Source organism: Chrysochloris asiatica, unplaced genomic scaffold (genome assembly GCF_000296735.1).
Source record: "Chrysochloris asiatica unplaced genomic scaffold, ChrAsi1.0 scaffold00101, whole genome shotgun sequence".
Taxonomy (NCBI): domain Eukaryota; kingdom Metazoa; phylum Chordata; class Mammalia; order Afrosoricida; family Chrysochloridae; genus Chrysochloris; species Chrysochloris asiatica.
This window is the reverse complement of record NW_006408619.1, coordinates 1643641-1660749: the sequence shown is the minus strand read 5'-3', so window position 1 is coordinate 1660749 and position 17109 is coordinate 1643641. Positions and strand designations below refer to the sequence as shown.

Here is a 17109-nt window from a genome sequence, read left to right as displayed (position 1 = left end):
GAACGATACACTGCCCGATCCTGGGCCAACCTCACTACTTTTGCCATGCTTGAGTCCATTGATGCTGCCACTTGGCCAATCCATCTTGTTAGGGGTCTTCCACTTTTTCTCTGACCCTCCACCTTACCAAACATGATATCCTTCTCCAGTGACTGTTCCCTCCTGACAACATGTCCGAAGTATGAGAGATGAAGTTTAGCCATCTTGGCCTCCAAGGAGCACTCAGGCTGCATTTCTTCCAAAACAGATCTATTGGTTCCAACATTTTGAGACACTTGAACTTCTAGATCTCATCACATCACGGGGCAGGATTTTACTGAAGGTGGAGTTGAGCCCCATTTCTGTGATATAAAAACCAGTTGCCATCAAGTTGATTTCACCTCATGGTGACCATGTGTGTGTCCGAACTGTGCCCAACAGGATTTTCAGTGGTGTTTGGAGATAGATCGCCAGGTCTTTCTTACAAGGTACCTGTAAGTAGACTCAACCCCTCAACCTTTGAGTTACTAACTGAGTGTATTAACAATTTACACCTCTCAGGGACATCCTCTCTCCGTTCCTCTTTTCAGCAAACAACGCCCCTTGCAGGGAGTCTTCAAGTGATTGCTGTGGGTTCTGGGGTCCTGTCTGTAAGATGGGAAGATACCCCTTCCTTCAGTGGGGATAATATAAACCATTTGGGTTCCTTCTCTACAATTCAACTTATTGTTTTTGGTTTTGTGTTCTTTTTTAAATTTGCCAATTCAATGAGCCCTGGATTTTTAACTGTTTGGTTCACTGCTGAATCCCTGAGCACTCAGCTAGTGCTTGGCACATAGATGGCACTCAGTAAAGACTGAACGTAAGGACAGGTTTCATGATGACATCACCACGAAAGCACAGAATGGGTCAGACCAACCCTGAGAACAGGTGGCAGAGGATTCGGCGTGGTGCTGGTGTGAACCGCGAGCCAGCCATCTGGCCCTCTGCTTGCTTGGAATGCTCCTTCCATTACCTGTCCCCGCTCTTATTTCTCAATCTTTAAAACCTAAAAAACGGTCGGGAAATAGCTCAAAAGTCGAGACCCAATTAAGTGGAGACAGCCCAAGGATTTTAGTTTGGGCCCAGTACCATTCCCTGACTGATTCAAAAGGTTTGTGGAAAACTCCAGGTTCTATGTCCATCTGAAAGGAGCTCTGGCAGTACCATGGGGTACGAATGGGCTGCTAACTGAGAAGTGGGCAGTTCAAACCCACCAGCCTTTCCTCAGGAAGAAGATGAGGCCATTGACTTCCGTGACGATTGTTGTTGTTAAGTGCCGTTGAGTTGGTTCCAACCCTATTGTATAGGGTTCTGAGGAGAGTTTGGGGAGTTGGAACCGTTGACCTTGTGGGCAGTGCTTATCTTACAGCGAGCACCATGGCAGGACTCCTCATCAGTCTCACAGCCTCAGAAACCACATGGAGCAGTTCTGTTGTACCCCGTGGGTCCAGAGGAGTCAGGTTGATGGCCCGACCCAGAGCCAACATCTCCCCAAGGCTGATGGAAATGGTCAAGAGCAACAATGGCTTCAAAGTGGGGCTGGAATTCAAATGAACAAATATCTGATTCAATATTCCCAAAGTATACAGTTATGTCAGCTCTGTCATTTGTTACATTTTCAACTAATTTCAGTACATTTGAAATCATTTGTTGCTTAATTTTTTTCCTCACTTCACAAGAATTCCTGAGTTTGCAAATGTGTTGAGCAATCTTAACTAACCATAAATTAAATGAATTACATGGAGTCAAATACATATAAAATCACAATGACAAATAACCTTTTTAAAATGTTTGTGACAAAGGAGATTTAATTATGATTCAAACTTGCTTCACAGCATGCAAGGTAGAGGCCTAGCTCTATGAATTCCTGTGTAATGTATGAAGATCAGTCAAAAAAGATTGTTATAAAATCACGAAACCTTTATCAAGAAAAAGTATCAAAATATGAAGCTATTGTTTCTTGACATATCCTTAACCTGGTATGGTGCTGTAGGATAAGCACTAGACTACTAACTACAAGGTCGGTAGTTCAGATCCACCAGTCAGTCACTCCAGGGAAACCCTGCATATAGAGTTGCTGTAAGTCAGAACTCCATGGCATTTAACAACATATACTTGTGAAAGTGGTAGTTACCCTTCCCCAAAGAATTCTGTGCTCTTCAGTGTACACCACCTCAAAACGACAGTTTGGGCATCCTCCAGTCATGTTCTTTTTTAAGTGTTCTATAAGTTTGGGGAGTAAAAGTAAGTATGAAGCATCAGGATCAAGGCCTTAAGGTAAACACAATAAGGTTTCCCATGAAACTACCTCACAGAATGGCAAGTACAATGTCATGGTGAAAAAAAGTCCTTGGCACAACTTTCCTGGACATTTTCTCACTAATGCAGTTTTCAAATGAAAACAAAACATATTCATAATCATTTCCATGATCACTTCATGATCATGTTCATGATCACTTCCATGATTATCCTCTTTTCTTTGAGAAAATCTACCAAGATTTGGAGTCTCAGAAAACAGTCACCATAACCTATTTGCCTTGAATTTAACGGGTCCTGCAGATCCATTCAGAAACCATGGTTTGAATTGGAGAGCAAACCCAATTAGACTTTTGGCATCCAGGAGTGGCTGTTGTTGTTGTTATGTGCTATGGAGTCAGTTCTGACTCATAGCGACCCTGTACAGGGTTTCCGAGCCTATAAATCTTTATGTGAACAGAAAGCCTCATCTTTCTCCCATGGAATAGCTGGTAGCTTTGAACTGCTGACCTTGAGGTTAGCAACCCGATTTGTAACCACTACGCTACTGTGAGTTAATGTACTGACCTGCAAAGTCACTTTGAACTGTAAGGTGAGTGGTTCAAGCTCACCAGTCTCTCCTTGGAAACTTTATACAGGGTCAATATGGGTCAGAATTGACTCAACAGCACTTCACAACAACAAAATTAGACTTTTGCAGTCCTGGTGTGGCACTGTGGGATAATTCACTAGCCTGCAAAGTCACTTTGAACCATAAGCTTGGCGGTTCAAGTTCACCAGCTGCTCTTTGGAAACCCTATACGAGGTCTCTATGGGTCAGGACCAACTCAACAGCACTTAACAACAACAACAATGAGACTTTGTTGTTGCAAAATGCCAGTGAGTAGGTTGCAACTCATAGCTACTCTGTGTAGGGTTTCCGGGAGCAGCTGGTAGGTTTCAACTGCCGAACCATCAACCTTGTAGTTCACAGTTTAGTGCTGATTCTCCAGTGCCACAACAAAGTAAGACAGATATATTACTGAGAGCTCTGTCTGCAGCCGTCCACTTAACATAGAAACATGTCTAAACATGCTTTGTTTGAAATAAACCTTTGCACATATGGGCTTGAATCCTAGTAGCAATACTTGTTGACTCACCCCACGTCCTGTGCTTCAGTAGCGTTTCGCAAAATCAGAAGTACCAGCTTTCTTCCTCTAGAATTTTTTAGACAAATTCCTATAATGCTCTTGGTGTGCTCAAGACATTTCATCTGAGCAACACCAGATAACTTCCAGGAACTTTGATGAGTGTCCTCTTTCAAAGGTCTTTGCTATTTTATCTAACCTTTGTTTCATTTTCTTCTTTCAGGAATCCTGTTCACGATGCTGGTATTTGGACCAGCCTGTGGATTTATCCTGGGCTCTTTCTGTACCAAAATCTATGTGGATGCTGTCTTCATTGACACAGGTAAGGATTGCATCTGAGTAGTTAGTCATCACAATCAGCATTTCCTATCCTCATACAGGAGACTTCAGCCTGTAGGTTATAGAACCTTCCTACAACCTTAATGCAGCCACTTCTGTAACCGGTTGGTATCTGTGATGGAAAGAAAAAGACATTGGTTCAGAAGACCTCGATTCACGTTTGAGTCCTGGTGTGGCACTGTGGATTAATGAACTGGATTGCAAAGTCATTTTGAACCATAGTTCAGCGGTTCAAGCTCACCAGCTGCTCCCCGGAAACCCTATACAGGGTCTCTGTGGGTTGGAATTGACTCGTTGGCACTTCACAGTAGCAGCAATACCTAACAAAAGGTGAAATAACCTTCTAGGCTTGATTTTTACCCCTACAATTTGCATTTTCCTAGTCTGTAAATTAACGATGACAACAGTTATATGAGTGGGCTTCAAAAAGTTTGTGGAACAATTCCATTATGTTTTAATTCCATGTCTCCACAAACTTTTTGTAGCTACAGTTCAACCCCCCCCCCGCGAGACCCTTCCAAGAAAGAACTAATAAAAGAAGTGAATAAGAGGATTGATGTGGAAAAGCCTGCCATTTACATCCATTTACTGAACTTTGGCTCATTAATCTCTCTGGAGATCTCATTTCCTAAGCTATAAGTTAGAGCATGTAATTTGGAAATAAGAGTCTGAATGAGTTCATCGAGACAGGATATTTGAAAACCCTTCTTGTTGTGATGGTCTTTGCAAGGAGGTATTCTCTACCACAAAACATTTTAAGGAAAACATCTGTGTTCTTAGCAGAAAGAACAGATGTCTGTCTCCTACTGCCCTGGTTCTTTCCCACCCATGATTCTACAACTCAACATAGCATTGGTCAAGATGGGCTAGGTTCTATTATGGTAAACACAGTCCCCCAAAAGTGGTTTTACACAGCATAAAAGTTTAATTTGGGGTCATAGTACTTACCCACCACAGGTTGGTGGTTTTGAGGAACATGAGACTTGGTTTATTACTCTGGGATCCTAGTTCACAAAAGTTTCATCCTGACGCTTTGCTTTAGAAATATAGGAAACTTAATAGTGACAAATTTCACACCGGCTCCTGAAACTTCTTCTCAGAAATGACCACGTGGTTTCCACTCATGCTGCCTGGGCCATGAAGCACAATCATTTTCTGTACTGCACAACAAACTGCTCAAACCTTACGAGTCCCTGGGAGAACTAACTGAAAAAGTTGGCAGTTCAAACCCACCCAGAGGGTTTGAGCATCGTTCTCCTTTCTCAGAAGACAAGACTGTTAACCTGCTTCCTAATGACAACAGCCTTGAAAACAACCCTAGAGAGCAGTTCCACTCTAACATGTGGTTGCCATGAGTCATAATTGACTTGCAGGCAACTGCTAACTATTTGTTGCTATTGTTGTTCTTAGGGGCCATCAAGTCAGCACCAACCCTCTGCACAACAGAACGAAACACTGCCCGATCCTGTGACAACCTCACAATGGTTGCCAAGCTTGAGCCCATTGATGCTGCCACTTTGCCAATCCATCTCATTGGGGGTCTTCCTCTTTTTCACTGACCCTCCACCTTACCAAACATGATATCCTCTGATCATTGGTCCAAAGTACCAGAGACGAAGTCTGGCCATTTTGGCTTCCAAGGAGCACTCTGGCAGTACTTCTTCCACAAACATTGGTTTGTTCTTTTGGTAATATTTTCCTCCAACACCATAACTCAGGTTTTTTTTCTGCAGTCTTCCTTATTCACTGTCCAGCTTTCACACACATATGAGGTTATTGAAAATACCATGTCTTGGGATCAGGTGCACCTTAGTCCTCAAACGGACATCTTTGCTCTTCAACACCTTTAAAGACCTCTTTAAAAGGTCTTGTGCAGCAGATTTGTCTAATGCAATACATCGTTTGATTTCTTGACTGCTGCTTCCATGAGCATTGATCTTTGACAACTTCAATCTTTTCTCCATTGATATGGATGTTGTTTATTAGTCCAGTGGTGAGGATTTTTGTTTTCTTTACATTGAGGTGCAATCCAGACCTAAGGATGTGGTCTTTGATCTTCATCAATAAGTATGTTAAATCCTTTTCACTTCAGCAAGCAAGGTTGTATCATCTGCATATCGCAGATTGTTAATGAGCCTTCCTCCAATCCTGATGCCATGTTATTCTTCATGTAATCCAGCTTCTCGTATTGTTTGCTCAGCATACTGATTTAATAAGTATGGTGAAAGAATATAACCCTGGTATACACCTTTCCTAATTTTAAACCATTCAGTGTTCCCTCATTCTGTTTGAACAACTGCCTCTTGGTTTACATACAGGTTCCTCATGAGCACAATTAAGTGTTCTGGAATACTCATATTTCGCAATGCTATCCATAGCTTCTCATCATCCACACAATCGAAAGCCTTTATGTAGTCAGTCAGTAAAGCACAGGTAAACATATTTCTGGTGTTCTCTGCTTTCAGCCAAGATCCAGCTGATGTCACCAATGATATCCCTCATTCCATGTCCTCTTCTGAGTCCGGCTTAAACCTTTGTAAGTTTTCTGTCAATGTATGCTAGCAGCCATTTCTGTATTATCTTTAGCAAAATTTTACTTGCATATATTAATGATACTGTCCGGTAATTTCCTCATTCTGTTGGGTCACCTCTCTTTGGAATAGGAACAAATACAGATTTCTTCCAGTCAGTTGGCCAGCTAGTTGTCTTCCAGATTTCTTGGCATAGATGAGTAAGTGCCTTCAGTGCCTCCTCAGTTTGTTGAAAGATTTCCATTTCTATTCCATCAGTTCCCGGTGCCTTGTTCTTTGCCAGTTCCTTCAATGTGCCTTGGACTTCCTCCTTCAGTATCATTGGCTCTGGATCATATGCTACCTCTTGAAATGATTAAGCATGAAATATTTCTTTTTGGTACAGTGACTCTGTGTATTCCTTCCATTTTGTTTTTTTCATGCTTTCTGCATTATTCAATAGTTTGCCCATTGTTGTAAAGTGCTGTCAGGTCGTTTCCAACCCATAGCAACTTGTATAGGGTTTCCAAGGAGTGGCTGGTAAGCTTGAACTGCCAACCTTGTGGTTCAAATCGACTTTGCAGTCCAGCACATTAACCCATGGCGCCACACCAGGACCTTTCAATATTGCAAGTCGAGGCTTAAATTTATTCTTCAGTTCTCTCAGCTTGAGACATGCCGAACGTGTTCTTCCCTTTTGGTTTTCTACCTCCAGGTGTTTGCACATTTCATTATAATGTTTGACTTTGTCTTCTCAAGGTATCTATTTTCTATTCAGCTCTTAAATTTGCTTTAGCATCTCTACGTTAAAGAACAAGTTTTAGAGTTTCTGCTGACATCCACTTTGATCTTTTCCTTCTCTCTTGTCTTCTTAATGACTTTTTGCATTCTTCCTGTATGATATTCCCACAGCTTTTCTGGCCTTCGGTTAACACAAGAAACCTTTATTGCCTCATGGTGTTTTCTTCGGTGAATCTTCTGTCTAAGAGCAGCTAAGTTTGAACTTCTGGCCTAGACCTCTCAGGAGACGACAGTCAAGATGGTGACCCAGTCCCAAGACTTACCTGAGGGAGTCAGGAAGGTAGACTTACCCTTCTAAACTCACTCACATGCAGATCTGGGAAGATGTCTTTCCAAGGTCATTCTCATGAACCTCTCTTCATGAGAACTGACCTGCCCAGGTGCCAGTGGTCCATCAGAGTATAACATCATCTCAGAAGTCACATCTCACAACTTCTGCTGCACCTGGTTTCTTACAAGTTGGATCGTTTTTTCCAGTCCTCATTCAAGACTCAGGAAGGCATTAAATAAGGAGGGGCGGGATTCATCGGGAGCCATGGTAGACACCGACTACCACTCGCTCATGGTCGCTAAAGGAGAACGGTGCATGTCTGCACAGCTCAGTGAGTGCAGAAGTCACGGCTTCTATCTCTGAATACGGAGTGCAGGAAGCCATTGTCGCACCCCCACCCCCACCCCCATGCCGATCTATTCTGAGGATCAATACGAACTCTGCTTCCTGGGGCCTCCATCCATCATCTGTCTCGACAGTGCTAAATTTACTAATTCACCCCAAAGAAATAATGTGGTTTTAAATCCAATCAAGTCACTTTGTGATTCACTCCATTAATCCCACTGATATATTTACTTGTAGCTAATGATGTTACAAATTTCCAAGTGGAAAACAAGAAATCGGATGCAAGCTAATTTATATATTCCTTTAAAGTGCAGCATCTGTGCAGGTGGTGAGTGAGGGCAGTTGTTGTCCAACGGTGGGCTGGCACGTTGGACCCTGTGCATAGTGAGTGGGTGGGTGGGGGTGGGCTGGTGGCTCAGCATAGTCAGACGCAGCTGCCGCCTTTTGTGTTAGGAAACACAGGACATCCACATGCAGCACAAAACAAGACTGGTCCAAGGGGCTTGGGCAGGTCAGTATCCAGTGCAATGGGGCCAGCCAGGCAGGAGACCCCAAGTAACCACCAAGTGACCAGTGCTGACTCCGTTGACTCAGGACCCAGATTGCTAGGGATTACCAGGGTGTTAGGGTCCTTGGATGATGCACATAGTTTGCACTGGAGCTCTGCTGTGGTGTTGTAAGATAAACACTGGGCTGCTAGCTGCAAGGTCAGCAGTTCAAACCCACCGGCTGCTCCTCGGAAACGCTGTACAGGGTGGCTGTGAGTTACTTATTCCACAGCACTTAACAACAACCACCGAAAGGTCTGAGGTTCAGACTCACCCAGCAGTGCCCCAGAAGGCAGGCCTGCCAATGCTTCTGTAAAAAGTTGTTGTTGTTAAGTACCGTGGAGTCAGTTCCTACTCATAGCGACCCTGCGCAGGGTTTCCGAGGCTGTAAATCTTTGTAGGAACAGAATGCCTCATCTTTCTCCCACGGAACTGCTGGTAGTTTCGAACTGCTGACCTTGAGGTTGGCAGCCTGACTCGAAACCACTACGCTACCAGAGTACATCCAAGCAAATCCATGGAGCAGTTCTGCTTTAAACCACATGGCATTACCATGAGTTGGAATTTACTAGACAGCCGTGGTTTGGGTTGTTTGGGCATCAGGGAACTTACAGAATATCAGAGTCAAAATGAACCTCACCTTTGACTGTCTTCCACCTTTTCCATTTTTCTAATGAGGAAACAGCCTCAGAGAGGGCAAGGGGTCTACCCAATGGGTGTCTGTATCTAGGCTAAAACCCATCTAGGCTGCAACCACATCATAATTCCCTCCTGAGAATAAAACAGTATCTTTTCTCAGTGCCTGGAAGGCCCACAGGGCATAGAGAGGGTGTAGTGGCCCACTCACAGGGATCCCCTCAGCCTGGAATGACACCCTGCTCTATTCTGGTCAGTGTCTTTCCCCAGACAACCTCTCATGGTTGCAGAGTCTTTATCCATGAATCCAGGCTTCCTTGGCTATGCGATGCGTTCGAGTGTGTAAGACAGATGGGTGCCTCTGAGTTCTGTTCCCAGCATCTTGTTCTTGGCACCGCCCCCTGATGAGCTGATAGCAGACTTCCCCATCTGTTTCTGGGAATGCAAGCACTGGACACTGTGAGTCACAGCCTTTGTTTGCTTCCTAAGGGACTTGACTGTGAGGCGTGGCGCTACTCTTTGCCACTAGAGAGCAGACGAACACAATACGCAGGGAGTCAGACACAGAATTCTCATTTCCAGCACTGTTCACCTGCCAGTCTTGTGACTGAAACATGTCCCTGTCTGTGAGTGCATCTGGGATATAGTTTGAGGAAGCCCACTGCCATTGAGTCGAGTCTGACCCATAGTACCCCCCGTATAGGGTTTCTGAGGCTGTAAATGTTGTGTTGTTGTTGTTAGGTGCCATAGAGTCAGTACCGACCCATAACAACCTTATGCACAGCAGAACGAAACACTGCCTGGTCCTGGGCCAACCTCACTACTGTTGCCACGCTTGAGTCCATTGATGCTGCCACTTGGCCAATCCATCTTCTCGTTGGGGGTCTTCCTCTTTTTCTCTGACCCTCCACCTTACCAAACATGATACCGTTCTCCCTTGACTGGGCCCTCCTGGCAATATGTCCAAAGTATGAGAGACGAAGCTTGGCCATCTTGGCCTCCAAGGAGTACTCTGGCTGCACTTCTTCCAAAATGGATCTATTGGTTCTTTTAGAAGCCTATGGCACTTTCAATATTCTCCTCCAACACCACAACTCAAAAGCATCAATTCTTCTACGGTCTTCCTTATTCACTGTCCAGCTTCTGCAAGCATATAAGATTATATGGTGAAAGAATATAACCCTGTCTCACACATTTCTTAATTTTAAACCATTCAGTGTTCTCATGTTCTGTTTGAACAACTGCCTCTTGGTCCATAGACAGATTCCTCATGACCACAATTAAGTGTTCAGAAATACTCATAGTTCACAATGTTGTCCATAGCTTGTCATGATCCACACAATTGAAAGCCTATGCATAGTCAATAAAGCACAGGTAAACATCTTTCTGATATTCTCTGCTTTCAGCCAAGATCCATCGGACATCAGCAATGTAAATCTTTAGGAGAGCAGAAAGCCTCCTATTTCTCCTGAGGAACAGCTGGTAGGCTTAAACCACAGACCTTGTAGTTAACAGTCCAATTTAAATCCTATAACAACACCATAACTCCTCTATTTTGATTGTAAATCCTTTCAGGATGACAGCTGTCTCTTCCTCACCTAGTTAAACAGAGACCCTCTTTAGGGCTGCCCACCCTGTGTATGGCATTTTAAGCATGACTCTCTAGGTGCCCTGCACACAGCCACCTGGGTGGGTCCTGGGAGACATGGAGAAGGCTATATGCGTCCCCAGGTGGCCTCATAGTGGAGGAAGCAGCAGGGTCAAAGGCAGAGGCCACTGCGGAAGCCTGGTTGTCATCTTTGAGTGGACGCGGCGGGGATGCTGAGAGGTGGCTGGTCCCAGGCACTGGCAGGTATGGTGGATGAGATCCACAGGCCCCTCTGGCCACACCTAGATGTGGGATTCAGAGGTGGCTGCTCCTTCATCCTCTTCTTAGGAGAAATCGAGTCTTCCTCTGACTCCCAAGGAAAGAGATGATGCTGCCTCCAGGAGATCTTTTATTTGTTTTTTGTTGTTGTTGTTGTTTTTACTAAGATTTCTATAAATCTATGGCTTAGCTGAGAGCTGTGCCTGGAAAAAGAGGCCCAAGGTAGCAGAGTATGTGTCCCTACCTATGCAAATCAACAAACCTTACCTTTTGTGTTTATTAAAGGAGGAGTACTAATATCTGCCATGATTGGAGCTCTCATTAAGACATTGCCTTTATCACTTCATTTGAACTAAACATTCCAGTGGAAGGTCCGCCCTCTCCTCATTTCACAGAGGAGGGGTTACAATGCAGCCATGAAGAGTTCCAGCTTTCTTCTGTTTTCCAGGAAAACCCAACTGCTAGGAAAGGACCTCATGCTGGGTAAAGTAGAAGACTTAATCAAATCAAGGACAATCATCAATGAGATGGACTGACGTGATCCCCACAGGAATGGGTTCCATCACAAAGATGACGCCGGGCTAGGGCATGTTACAGTCACCGTGTACCTATGACCATGGATTTGACAATACGCAAGGATGAGGCCAACCAGCAACAGTAGGAGCTGAGGTTCTGGAATTAGACCTTGTTTGAATCTCAGCTGAGTCCCTTATAACCTGTGTGATCTTGGGTGCAGAAGTCCTGTGAGTGGAGTGTGAGTTAATCACATAAAACACTTCTCACGGAGCCGAATATATAGAAGTGATTACACAATAGACATCAGGTATTCTGAAAACCGCTTATGTTGCCTCTTGTCCACAGTGGGTCAGAGACAGAGCAAGAATTCAAACCCCAGGCTTGTTTGGATCCATAGCCCCACTCTTAGTGAAGCAACTTGCTTCCATGGAAACTCTCCAGGAATTTGGCCAGAAGGCTGTCCCCTTCCATGTGCAAGGCCTTGCTATGATGACCTGGGCCGGCTGGCTACAACCTCCAAGCAGATCTGCCCTAACGTGCACACTAACTGGCCCCACAGACAGCATTTGCAGCTGGAACAAAATACAGCCGTCTGTTTGCTTCATGAGAAAGGTCAACAGGCTGAGAGCCTCCAGCTCTGCCACTTTGAGGGCTGGGGGTTGTTGCCAGCTCCCTTCCTGCTGGAGTAATTAGCCCAGTGGCCGGCATCCTGCTCTTTCCACACTGCCAGCCATTTTCAGCCCCTCTTGGTTCAATTAAAATTTGTAACTTAATGATACTCTTGGAATTCTTGAGTCCCATAGCCAAAGTTCCACAAAATTGGCCAAATAAATAGGAAAATGAACGAAAAAAGAAAGAAAGAAAAAGTGTCCAGAGATCCTTAGTCCCTTATTCTTCAGCATGGTCCTGGAAGAAGCGCTCAGTGACCTCAGTTGGCCCTTCTCCTGGGTGGGTGGGTGGGTTAGTTTTAAATTGGTTTAACCATGTTCTCAGTGACTTTTTATTTTGACCCTAAAATGGTAACAGACCTTGGAAACAGTTGGAAATCCCAATGGGCCTCATAGGTGTGCTTGGCTTTCAACAGACAGCAAACGACTGTCAAGAACTTGACCATTTTACCCAACAAAATCACTCTGAAAGTTGGATTCCAAGAGTGGACATGTTGGGAAAATGGGTCCGGTGGAGAAGGAAACCTTTCTCAACCTATAGATGTCTGTGCAAAGCCAGGCTCAATGTGACCGTGTTGTGACAGGTAGACTTCCCCATTGTCGGTGTACCCAAGGTATAGTTCCTCTGACTGCCCGGGTGTTCCCGATCTTCTCCTTAGCCCGCACGCAGTCTCCCAAGCATGAAACAGCAACTTTTCTCAGTGTCTAGAATGACCAACTGGTAAATTTGTTGTTAACCTACTGTATGGGGCAAATCTTCTGCAAAAGACCTCTTCAAAGTGCAAAGAAGCAAAGATGCTACTTTAAGGTCTAAGGTGTATCCAGCCATATTTTCAATCACCTCACATACATGAGAAAGTTGGACAATGAATAAGAAAGCCAGAGGAAGCCGTGATAACTTTGAATTATGGAGTTGGCAAAGAATATTGAATAACCAAGAACTGCCAGAAAAACAAACCAATCTGTCTTGGAAGAACAACCAAAAATGTTCCTTAAAGGCAGGATGGTGAGACGTCATCTTACATACGTTGGACATACTATCAGATGAGGCAGTCCCTGGATAAGGACATCATGCTTGGTAAAGGAGAGGGTCAGTGAACAAGAGGGAGACCCTCAATGTGACAGGTGGACACAGTGACAATCACAGTGGACTCAGATGTAGTTGTGAGGACGGTGCAGTACCAGCCAGTGTTGTGTCCTGTTGTACAGAGGGGTTGACGTGAGTTGTAAACCGCGCAACAGCAGTTTGTCATGCTGTGGTGGCCTGTAGGTTGCTGTGAGGCTGGAAGCCATATGCCCCTGGTATTTCAAACACCAGCAGGGTGGTCCATGATGAATAGGTTTCAGTGGAGCATCCAGACTGAGACATACTAGGAAGGGCCTGATGATCTACTGTTAGCAGTTAGCCCACGAGAAAGAACTCTGTGGCTCACAGCAGATACTGTCTGGTGTCGTGCGGAGGATGAACCCTGAGATTGTAAGACACTGCAGAAGCAACCACAGTGGCCTAAACATCCCAACCATCATGGAGAGGACCCACGAGTAGGCGTGCTTCGTTCTCTTAAGCATGGGATTGCCAGGGACCAGTGCAGACTCAACAACAGGCAGATGACTAGAAGGGGTTAACCCAGTCCCCTCATAGTCCCCTGAAGCAAACAGACCTGTGCTCAGCCTGTGCCCCACCCCATTCTGTTCAACATCTTTCTTCCTCTAAATCTCTAAATTTATTTGCAATTTAACGCATCGAAGTAAATGAAATTCGATGGGGCCTTTTGACTCTGTTTATATAGGCTTGCCAGGACTCAGAATCGACTTGACAACATCTAGTAACTATGGAGGCATGGCGTGGCGCGTAAGATAAGTGCTCGACTGTAAGGTCGGTGGCTTAGACTCACCAGCCGCTCCTCAGAACCTTACACAGGGTCTCTCAATGCCACTTTAACAATAACATCAAGTAAATGAGACAGATTGATAGTTTTCAGTTTTGTTCCGGGCATCTTACTGACAGCAGCCTTCACCAAAAGGCAGAAACAGTGGTCATTTATTTTTAAGGTCAAGTCACTAACTAGACTCAGTAGTAGTTTTACTACCACAGGCCTCTTTAGAAGCTCTATTCTGAAAGTACATGGGTGGCTCTGAGTCAGAATCAACTTGACAACACTTAACAACAACTACAAACCTTTTGTCGACTCTTGGTGTGGCGTTGTAAGATCAGCCCTGGACTATGAACCACAAGGTTAGCAGTTCAAACCCACCAGCTGTTCCTTGGAACCCTATACAGGGTCGCTGTGAGTCGGATTCGACTCGGTAGCACTTAACAACAAGAAGCCACTTGTGCTAGTCAGAATAAGCTGGGTCATGCTGTGGTAACACATAGCTCCTAGTGTCCGGGGACTTACTGTAATGAGGGTGTATTTCTTGCTGATGCAGTTTATCCGGTGCAGGGCAGCAGATTTTATTCACTGTCATCTGTCAGGACCCAACTTCTGTGTCACGAAGGCAGGGGAAAGAACATGAGAAGTCATGTACAAGCTCATAAATACCTTCACATGAACTGACACATGTCACCTCTGCTCACACTTCACACCTGCCTTCACAGAGTAAAGCAGTTCATCCTCCTTGTCCCCAGAGGATGAGGAGACCTGAATGTCGACAGCATGTACATCTGTCATTGCCATGCTCTGTCTTTCTGCATAAAGAAATCTCCTACATCCTCAGTAATACTAGAACAGAATGCCTTATAAATATACGGTTTGTTGTTAGTGGTTTCTGGGTGGCACAAATGGCTAACATGCTTGGCTGACAACGGAAAAGTTGACAGTTGGAGTCTACCCAGAAGCAGCTTGGGAGAAAGGCCTAGAACTTCCAAAAATTCAGCGCAGCTCCATGGTTCACATGAGTCACCATGCTGTAGAACTGGCTTGATGCCAACTGTCTTTGTTGAGACTGTTGGGGAGACAGGTAGAGAAGGGAAGTACCCCAGAAAAGAGACTTCTTAGTCTAGTTTTCCACAGTGATAGTCTGCTGGCAAGCCACCGAAATCAGACTTCAACTCCATCATGAAGCCTCTCCCATCTTGAGGGCTGCCCATTCCAAAAAGGAGTGCATTCTCCTCAGCATGTCATGTCGCTCTCCCTGACACAGAGCTCTGGGTAATTGAAGTGGAGAACAAAAAAAAAAAAAAAAGAAAAGAAAAATCAATACTTCCCCAAATTGTCAGCCAGCCACACTTTTATGTCTCAAAATCCCACCCTTGACGCTGTCATGCAGAAACCTTCACCCTCCCCTTGCCCAAGATGGCAGCTAGACTTTTGTCCCGCACTGATGGGGTGCCCTACCTTGTCTTACAAATCCATCCTGAGCCAATGTTGACTTTTCCATGCACATACCAGTACCTACAGGGAGCCAGAGGACACATTCCCATCAGCAGCCCCTCTCCCCAGGAAGTGTGCTCACACCAGAGCCATGTCACCCACTTCCTAACTAAAATATGACTTCTACTCGCTACTAATTTTGGTCCCTCAAGTAACTACCGGGTTTCTGTCTTTACTCCCTCACATCTGCCAGCTTTTCAGTTCCTCCTTTAAGAAGCCCATAGTTAGCAGAGGGAGTACCATAGCTCCCTTTTGTCATCCTTTGTTTTCATTCACTGCTTTACAGCAGGTGAAGAAACAGTGACTGATGAAAACATTCCTGCTCAGTAACCCAGGATGTGTGACTTCCTTTCCTCTTCTCCATCTACAGACACATGCTTCTGCGATCAGAGTGCTTCGCCCAGAGCAGAGCTTTTGGTCAAATCCATGTATTGAAATCCCCACCAATAGGAATATATAAGAATAAATAAGAAGAATCCCCTCCTATGAGGAGTCCCGAGGTGGGTTAACATGCTCGGTTGCTGACCAAAAAAGATGGAGGCTTGAATCCACAGAGGCACCTCCAAAGAAGTTTTGGTGACCTACTGTTGGAAAACCAGCATTAAACACCCTAGGAGCAGAATTCAGTTGCCAAGGGTTGGAATTGATTGTGTGGTGACTGGTTGTGCTTGGGTAATCAAGTAGGAAAACTGGCTCTGTTCGGCGCCAGCTCATTCTTGCTCATTCTCTCTCTAATCTTCACCCCTGCTCTAGGTGGGTGCCATCCTTACCAACTAAGGCTTAGGGAGGCAGGATACTTGCTCAGTATCCTGGGCTAGTAAATGGAAGAGCTTGGATTGAACCCCAGACCCTCCAAAGATTACACTCTCTCCTCGTCTCTGTTCAGCGATGTGAAAATGTCTGGTCCCCTGTGTTGTTGTCGTTAAGTTGGTTCCAAACCATAGTGACTGTGTATAGGGTTGCGGAGGAGCAACTGGTGAGCTTGAACCACCAACCTAGTTGTTCCACCAGACTTTGCAGTCCAGCGCATTAACCCACAGTGCCACAAGTGCTTGGCGATTGCTGCTGGGTTCACTGTAAGATCCGTAGGTTAGTTCCCTGGTGCTGCCGTAACAGAAATATCTCAAGTGGGTGGCGTTAAAAGTTCAGAAATATATTTTCTCATAGCTAACTAAGGAGGCTAGAAGTCAAGGCATGGCTCTAGGACAGGGGTAGGGGACCTTTTTTTCTGCCAAAATGTATAACATCATTCATGGGCCATACAAAATTGTCAACTTAAAACTCAGCCTTCTATCGATGGTCAAACATTTAATTAACTACCTAATGGAATCCTGGTGTGGTGCTGTAGGATAATGCAGGTCTGTGGTTCAAATTCACCAGGGGCTCCTCGGAAACCCTATACAGATTCACTGTAAGTTGGAACCCACTCAACGACACTTAACAACAACAGCATGATGGCTAGAAAGATGATTGACTTGGCAGGGCCAGACCAAATGATGTCACAAGCCTTATATGGCCCATGGGCCAGATGGTCCCCACCCCTGCTCTAGGGGAAGACCCTTTCTGGCCTGTTTCACCATCTAGTACCACCATCTTGGCATCCTGTCTCCACCATATGCCTTGTGTATTCTTATCCCTGTGTATTCTCTGTGTAGATTTGTAACTCAGAAGTGATTAGGTTTAGGACTCACCCTTTGTGGCCCTTTAGGATAGGCACTAGACTATGAACCACAATGTTGGCATTTCCAGCCCCCAGCTATTCCTAGGAAACACTGTACAGGGTCACGGAGTTGTAACCCACTCTCAACAGCACTTAACAACAACAATAAC

At 44.9% G+C, this 17109-nt stretch overlaps 1 protein-coding gene across 2 annotated transcripts in view; it reads left to right on the top strand.

Moving 5' to 3' along the window:
- Positions 1-17109, top strand: part of SLCO3A1 (solute carrier organic anion transporter family, member 3A1) — a 378033-nt gene that overhangs the window by 275436 nt on the left and 85488 nt on the right. For both annotated transcript variants that reach the window (XM_006867113.1, XM_006867112.1), the window contains exon 3: positions 3628-3726. In XM_006867113.1, the coding sequence (XP_006867175.1) occupies positions 3628-3726 (99 nt within the window). The remainder of the gene's footprint in view (positions 1-3627; positions 3727-17109) is intronic.